This window comes from Brachycentrus maculatus, unplaced genomic scaffold, assembly GCF_059751285.1.
Source record: "Brachycentrus maculatus isolate JH-2025_06_01 unplaced genomic scaffold, ASM5975128v1 h1tg000353l, whole genome shotgun sequence".
NCBI classification, from domain to species: Eukaryota; Metazoa; Arthropoda; class Insecta; order Trichoptera; family Brachycentridae; genus Brachycentrus; species Brachycentrus maculatus.
In genome coordinates, this window is record NW_028281102.1 from 88,573 (window position 1) to 97,630 (window position 9,058).

The window sequence follows — 9,058 nt, forward strand, 5'->3', positions numbered from 1 at the left end:
ATTTCAAAAAACCTGTGAAATGATTGACCTTATAACGAGAAGTCCATACAGCAAGAAATGAAGCCGATCCTCGACTCTGTATCCTATCCTCATCGATTTGAAAATTTACATTCTGTAGCAAATTACCGGCCTCCAGGACTCATGTGCTAAAAAACCTGAACAAATGCAATCTCATTCATTATGTGTAAACGAAATATTCAAAGACAATCAACAGAAAAATTTAAAGTACTCCTAGAAATATATTTTTATTGTCTATTTACTCACCCGTCAAAAAGTACGCCATGCATATATCGTAAAAAGCGTTTTTAACATTATTGTTTTCATACTATATCTTTTTTAGATTGTCGACCAATATCAAATGGAAAAAATTATTATGAATAAGTTACGAAGTTAATAAGTTTAGTTTAAATAAGTTAATAAAAGTTAAGTTAATATAATACAAGTTAAGTTAAGTTAATAAAAGTTAAATGCTTGGGTAATATATCCAAAATTAAACAAGGTTTATTTGGTTGAAATCTACATTTATTTGTGTATATGTTAATACGTGACGCGTTTCGTCTTCTTAGGACATTATCAAACACTGTTTGGTAATAATACAAGTCAAACACTTAGTGTTTGATAATGTCCTAAGACGAAACGTATTAACATATACATAAATAAATGTAGAATTCAACCAAATAAACCTTGTTGAATTTCGGATATTTTACCTAACAATTTAATATTGAATTCTACCAAATATCTGCAGTTACAATAAATAAATAAAAGTTAAGTTAATAAAAAAGTTTAAAAAGTTAATAAATAAATTAATGAGTTCAGCTTAAATGATTACGAGTCTATGTTAAAATTGATCGCAAAACAATTAAAATGATTTGCCTTGGGTCTTTGAATTAAGTCCGGGTAACATTGAAGACCATTGAGAATTCGATTTTTTTATATAGTTAAAGTTATCTACACTACGCAGATGAAACGTTAACCTCAGTATGTAATCCCAGCTGATTGATACTTTTAATGCTTAAACGTTAATATTTTTCAAAAACAAAATATTGTTAAGTCAAGTGCTTGAATAAATATGTAATTTAAATATCGAGATAAATTAACTGTAGTACCTACGTGTTGAGTATTCTTTATATCTCACGTACAATCGTATTATTAGGTAAGCACTTTATAATATGTGTTTGATAATTATAAATTTTTGATCACGTACCGAGATACAATCATATTGATAATAAAGGTACTTGTAAATATTTTATTAAATTAAAAATATTAAATAATACAGCTTTTATATTAATAAACACAGATTTTATATTAACAAACACAGATTTTTTAGCGAATTGGCTAAACTTTATAGGCATGAGTAGTTCTCTCTCGTGACAACGTCCCGCAGTGTCTACTTGATTGTCAATTTCGTGAAGGCAAGGTGATCAGAACTGTGCTCTAGATTTTTGGGTACATGAGTGGAATATATTGTATTTGATGGGAAACAAATGACGTAATGGAAGGAGTTTGGGGTGAGGGACGTTGCTGTTATATAGGAAAGATGAAAAAGGAGGATTAGAAGTAGGAAAAGGTGAATATCAACAATGGTTAAGGGCGCTTGTCCGCTATCCAGAATTTTACCATCCGGCAGTCCGGTTTTGAAAAATGAAAGCGACTACGACAGTTTAGCATGATCGAATTTACGCGCAACGTGTTCACGCACCGATCAAAAGCTCCGATCCGAAGAAAGATGGACAAAAGCACAAGCCAATCCAAGCCAATCATTGTTTTAAAACGACAACTGACGTGCCGGACGGTAAAATTCCGTGTAGTGGACAAACGCCCTAAGAGTTGCATGCCCGAACTCACACTAGCTTGTATAAGTTAAATATTGTCACACCAAGAGATAAAATAAGAAAAATGACATGAAATCAACAGTTGGTAAATTAAAATTAAGTAGATGACAAAATAGGTGAAAATTTAAATGGATTTTTTGCACTTGTTTACTATCGAGGTATTTGATGATTCGAATTATTAATCGATGTTAATTAATCGAATCATTAAGCATATTGAGTGTTTTCATCACCTTGAATGGAATTTAAAAAAAATATATATCCACGCATATACTCAATACCTTTTCTAAAGGTTCCAGACACTGGTGGTTCATTTTACAGATTTATGTAGTCTAATATTCGCCACTATTCATTATACAAAAGTTAAAATGTTGGAACCAAGCCCATTCTCACAATAGTTGAAATAGCCTTGTAAGAAAGTTCTGCGGGAAATATTGAACAAAAAGGAAGCAAGTTACTCAGGTATGATTATATTGTTTGATTGATTGCAGATATTATATGTAATTCAGTGATTGATAAGTTAGATATTAACTTGATAACAAAGTTTATATAAGTACTAGCAAATCATTATAGTGGTTTAGATTCAATTATAAGTTTTCAGTGTATCTACCGTTCAAGGAGTAGTTTAGAAAATAGAAACATGTCTCTGATCACAAGATTTTTTTTGCTTATTTCTTTGTTTGTGTTTGATTTCAATGGCACATTAGGTAAGCATGAACAGATTTTTATAACTGCGTTATAATTTTATAGCTACAGTCTTTATTAATTAATTATTTATGATTGTTTTTCTAGCTTATTCTTTAAGGAATCCTTTGGTCTACTGAACAAATAAAAGCTTTTTCATTTTCATATTGTAATTTATATTTTCAGGCCTTGGTTTTGAATTTCCTCTCTACGATGCTTCATATTCATTAGAACACACACTTACATATCCAAAAATTAATTTGACAAATGGATACACCAATGAAGTAAGGTTCGAATTAAAAGGATGTAAGGAAACGTGATACTAGCTTATTAAAACTAAAATGTAATATTAAATAAACTCGTAGCTATTTATTTCTTCGTCTTTATACGTTTAACTATAATTAAAAACTTTCTATTATTATTTAATTTAGATGTTGATGCTTTCATACTTTTTTTAAAACAAAAATATTAGTAATATTAGTATATAATCACTAGAATCATAAAAAAGTAAAAATGACCAACCACAAAGTACAATAATTGCTATAAATATTTAAAAAAAAATGAATTGGGATTTATAAAAATTTATTTAAAATCTATTGCTACTCAATTGAATATTTCTTCATTTTTAACCTATTAATGAAATATTTTTATTGTTTTCTTGTATCTTAAAATTAATTAAACGAATTGCATCCAGTTGATATTTATTGTGAATCCATATTTATACTACAAATACAATTTTAAAAATTATATTAGTTATTACATATGCAATTAACATTTCATTTGCTTTATGTGTAATGAAGAAATGGTTAGTAAATATTATTTTTTTAAATGGTAAAATCCACGTAGAAAGGTCTAATGTCAGTTCAACTTTTTTACATAAAAAAAATTACATGTAAATTTTAAAAACATGTTGATTATTTTAATTAATAAAATTTTTGACTTTAAATTATGTTTATGACTGCGGACCTAATTGTCATTTGAAAAGTTTAGATATTTGAACCAAGATTGTCTTGGTTCTTAAAGTCATTATTGTAAAGCAAGAATACCATTTCCAGACGCAGAAGAAAATTTCGTTGTTGGTAATGATGGAAGTATTGTTCTACTGGCGATAAAGACACAACTCACTCAAGAAATAATGTCATCTAATTCACATCTAACTTTCATTTTGGAAGCGTCTTTAAGTGGATCCAATATTGCTAGAGCATTAGTAAGCATGGAGATGCCTAAAATAGGTGAGTAAAATCGTACGAAATAGATTAATATTAAAACGTTAATTTTGTGTGTTTGCCCAATGCATTATCCTATATTAGAACTATCTGGATGATATATTTTTTTGACAAAAAGACAAAATGGCTGTTTAATGGTTCGCTTTTCTAGCATTACATACATGATTTTGTAAAGGCCCAGTATTTATTATGTCGCAACTTAATTTTCTCTAAATCCAGGTAACATTTTACGTACTTGATTTTATTCATAAAACACGGTTTTCGCATTGAAAAAATAAGTTTTTCTTCGAAATAATTATATGGTTTTGAGAAAAAAAGTGTTATTGAAAGGTAAAAAGTTGAATAAAAAGTATTAAAATATTTTTTCTATATATTCTAAAAAACAAAAAATATCCAATATTAATTCTTTAAAAAAATCGGGCGTGAACAGACACGTGATCTCGCTGGTGGTCGCTCGGTGCATGAATTCTGTGTTTGTGAATATACCCTTGATGAACGACTGTGATTTGTTTGATGGGGAAATGCACGACGCTAAAACACCCAAAGATATACAACAATACCTACTCCACAGCTCCTGGAGCAGTTTGACCCATTGTTTCTTGTGTAATAGTTTCAGGAGACAACGAAGTGAGGTTTACAACAAATTCCTGTAATTAATTGAACAAATTAAGTACCTAATTCGTTTCTCGCTACTGTTACTATTACGAAAGCGAGCTAAGCTGTTGAACTTTTTAGAATACATGATTCTGCATTCACTATTTGATATTTTTAAAGAATTGTTGTTTTAATACTTTTCAATTTAGTTCATAATAAGATATCAATATATTCGAGAAGTCCCACATTAGAAGTTGTCGGTGAAGATTTTTCACGTTGATTTTTAGTGTTTTTTAATAGAATTTCTTACTCAATAATTACATAAAATAACAGTTACAATTGAAAGTAGACTGGAAAATTGGAGCCTTAATATGACCATTGACCATTATAAGCAGTGTTGCATGAGCCGTAGTTAGATTACAGAGTCATTAGGACGTTAAGCAATTCAAAAAAACGAAAACTCTAAATAAAATTTGGTTTTAAAGCAAAAACGACGATTTCATAACAAATTAATTAAATTAATAAATAAATAACTTAAGACTATAAGGAAAAACAAAATTTAAGCGATTAAAAAAAGACAATAAAGTGTATTAGGGATTGTACTTACTCGTAATATGATACATATTTTCTGTTTTGTAGAATACGAAAAGCTTCGATTCGAATATAATATTTACTATGGGCAGTATGATCATAAAGAGAATTCCCTAACTCTAACTCGTGGTATAGTGCTGGTGGAAGGGTATGGAGACACTACGGAATTTGAGCTGTCAGGAGGTAATATGCCATTTATTTAAGAAACCGTCTGGAAACTGGCTATTAACACGCATCGTTTATCGGAAAATAAATTAATATAACAATTCCCAAGAAAATAAAACTAATCTAATTGAAATCTATAAAGAAATATGGGAAATATAAAGGTTAATATAATTAATTATAAACTATCTATATTTCTATAATAAGAAAACAAATGATGACGTTTTCAAGTATGATGCCATTATTTGTGACAAAAGCATTGCTAAACTTGCAACCTATTTTATACCGCGGAGTTTGTGATCTCTGTTTACGTATTTCGTATTGGAAGCGGGAACTAACGGAAGTGAGACCTTAACGCACTGGTTTTATAGGCATTGATATATATATATATATATATATATATATATATATATATATATATATATATATATATATATATATATATATATATATACATATACATTTGTCCGCCTCCGGCTCGGCTACCGTTCTGGAGGTCCCGGGTTCGATTCCAGGGGGGTCAAATAAATATAAGTGATTTTTTCACTCTAATATTTATTCAATATTACCTTGGACTGGTACCTGAAGCGGAGGACTGATCACCTTTCCTTCGTGTGTTAACGATCAAGATAACACTGTGTTTGTATAATGCAGTGGCCTATGCACCATTGGGGTGGGGATAAGGGTTTGAATATATAAAAATACATAATTTACGTGTCTGTGTAAAGCACGGATAAGACTTTCAATGGCTTGCTTTGGAGGTCTAATCGATATATGGTATTAAAATTAAAGTCATATTTTTCCTAAAGATTTTTCCTTTCCTCTTATTCAATATCCAGTTTTTCTATCATCCCTCCACTTCTATTTTCTATGTATTTAAATTTGAATGAGCTATTTTTCAGAATATAGTGAACTTTTCTACATGTCTAACGCCGGAAATGAGGTGATGATAATGCCGAAACCGGAAATGCCCGAATCTGTATCTGAAGAAGTATTTATTTCCGTTAACATCGATGCAACTAAACCGGGAGCTCTTCCGACATCAACATCGATTATTATATTTACAAACAAATTTTCAGGTAGGAATATAATGGAAATAACTTGACACTTTTCATACCAATTTTCGTTTGCAGTGTGTATTATACATATTTACATTTATTTTGGATACAAAATATTATTAAAAAATACCTCTTTAATTTAAAAAAAATACCCTTTTATATGAATTTTAATATTTTTATGTGTTTTATTTTTCAGCTTAAGACAATAAAGACCTAAATGACTGTAAATATAATATGAATATGTACATGAAGTTCAAAATATATATTTTTAATAATCATCACATTTATTGAAAAGTTTTCATTTTTATTTTCTTTTGATCTCCTTTTATTTTTACTAGCGTTGTGGTAAGTGCGTTTGGCTAGCATGGTCCCGGGTTCGTTTAAAATAAATATGACTGTTTTTTCACTCTAATATTTATTTAATATTATCCAGTACTGGTACCTGAAGCGCAGGAGTAATCGATTTCGTGTAATTAACGATCAATATAACAATGCGTTGATGTGATGTAGAGTTCTTTGCACCATTTTGTGTGGATTAACACTTAAGAATAATTATGTTTATTAATTCAATAATAATATAACTACCGAACCATAATTTGAACACGGTACCTGATGCATGGTAGACCAACGCAATAAACAATACAACATGGAATTGAACAGAAATCTACAATAATTACGATTGACTACAGTCGTATAAAATAGAGATTTGAAATTATACCTTACAGCAGAGGTTCCCAACTTTTTGCACTCTAAAATAGAGCACATTCTAAAATATCGGTAGGGTGGCGGGTACCACCTATTTTTAATCGACAAATTCCTTCCACAACTTCTCATTTTACCGTTTTTTCTTATATTCATAATTTATTAATAAATAATAAATAAAAAAACGAAATAATAAAATTATTATTCAAATTGATACATTCAGAGAAATGTATTGTAAAAACGTAAACATAATAAACAAAAAACACAAATACAAACATACGAACGTATTTAATAATCCTAGGCACTAAAAAAAAAATAAATAAAAAAAATTCACATTTTAAATTTTTGTTTATAAAAAAATGATATTTCTGTTGAATAGTGGAGGCAACATACGAATCGTTCCGCGGGCGCCATAGTGCCCGCGGGCACAGGGTTGGGAACCTCTGCCTCAAAGGATTATTTATATAACACCATTCTATATAAAAAGAAAAATTTGTAACGTGAAAGAGTTAAATATTTAATTAATCCTTTATCCAGCTCTCCAGAGCTTTCGTAAATAATAAAAAGGAAAATCGTCCTTTTACTATTTAACTGCAAAAAGCTAAAGTAGTACAGTCGAACCTGGATATAATAGACCCTAATGGACCGGGATTTTTTCTCTTATACATAAAAGATATCTGTTATATCCATGTTCTTTATATAAGGGTACAATGATGGAATCTTAACCCAGTTCTTTTTTTAAAGAGGTTTCACTTGTCCAAGTCTGTTACATTCAGATTTGACTGAAATCCTTGTTTTGAGATATTAACTCAATGTTTTCATTTTAAGTGTTAATGAAGTCATGAAAAATAAAAACGTCGAATCACTTGAGTTTTTCACACGGTAGTTATAAACGAATTTCTCTATGGGGTGATCGTAAATAATTAAACATTTGTTTGTTAAAAAAACTCAATAACTGAAAACAACTAATTTAGATTTAATGTCTTTGATTGCATCACTGTCATTTGTTTTTTAGATATTAAAAAAAATGTTAAGCGAATGGCCAACTTTAGCATTGATGCAAGCTTCGGTTTATTTTTAGGCACTTATCGACATATCGCTCACTCCTTTCAACAACGCCATAAATAAAAAATGTCAAATTTCAGTTGTGCATGTGTTCGGAATGCCCAGAAAATGTACTTTATCCCAGCAAAAGCGGCACATTTTAAACTTAATATTTACCCGCTGCAGGGCAGAAAGTGTTGTTTTTGCATTTTGAAGAAAAGGTATTGTTTCATAATTTTTTTGTATCCGAAATATTTTTCAAATGGAGAACCACTTATAATATTATAATTTACACTTATAATTTATAATTTACAAACCTTCAGGTTTCTAAAAAGATCTGTTCCTCTGTTCCATAGTCAAAAGTTCAATAAGTGGCTTGATATTTATTTTCAATACATTTTATTATATTTTTGAACTGTAAAAACGATCTCCTGAAAAAATGACGTTGTTGAAAGGAGTGAGCGATATGTAGTTCATTATTCCGTTGAAATCTCCACAAGAGACGTGGCCAATTGTTGTAACTTTGGTGGTGTAAAATCAGGGGATCTAAGTGGTCATGTGATATCGCACTATTTCGAGATGGCATCACATCAGATAACAAAGCATTTGACCAAAAATAGTCATAATTTTTTATAAGCATTTCATTTCACTTCTACTCCATAACGAATTGCATATATTCGCTTGCAATCAACAAAATAATAAATCAAGTTGTCAAGATATATTATAAGAAATTGGTCGCTACCTTTTAATCGTCCACTTAATTTTGGTTCACCCTATATAATCAACAAACTGACTTTTTAAAGTCAGCAATAGGGTAGAATATTGATTGGTTTATATTGTGTAGGTACCTACAATTTGGAAATTGTATCTATTAATTTAGAAAAACCCGGAATGATTTCCAGCTCAGCGAACGCGCGCATTGAATTCCTCCATTCATTCAAGAGACCCTTTATTCCATTGAAGGCGTCCTGGAAAGCTTTCAGTCTTAAAAAGAAATGTCTTCGCTATTAAAAATACAAGAATTCGCCGAGTTGTTGAGGTGTGCACGAAACGTCGGGATGGGAGTACGGTCCATTAGTCTGCGGAGACTTTCAAATTCGTATCTGTCAGGGCAAACCCGGGAATAAAGCATTACCCACATTGCAAACTGCTTTTTATCGCTTGTTTT

At 30.1% G+C, this 9,058-nt stretch overlaps 1 protein-coding gene across 1 annotated transcript; it reads left to right on the forward strand.

The window, feature by feature from the left end:
• Positions 1-2,713: 2,713 nt before the first annotated feature.
• LOC148303718 (uncharacterized) lies at positions 2,714-6,345 on the forward strand. Its single transcript, XM_088269497.1, has 5 exons — positions 2,714-2,819; positions 3,569-3,745; positions 4,973-5,107; positions 5,989-6,165; positions 6,341-6,345. The coding sequence occupies exons 2-5, from the start codon at positions 3,649-3,651 to the stop codon at positions 6,343-6,345; spliced, it is 414 nt and encodes a 137-aa protein (XP_088125623.1). The 5' UTR covers positions 2,714-2,819; positions 3,569-3,648.
• The last annotated feature ends 2,713 nt before the right edge of the window (positions 6,346-9,058 follow it).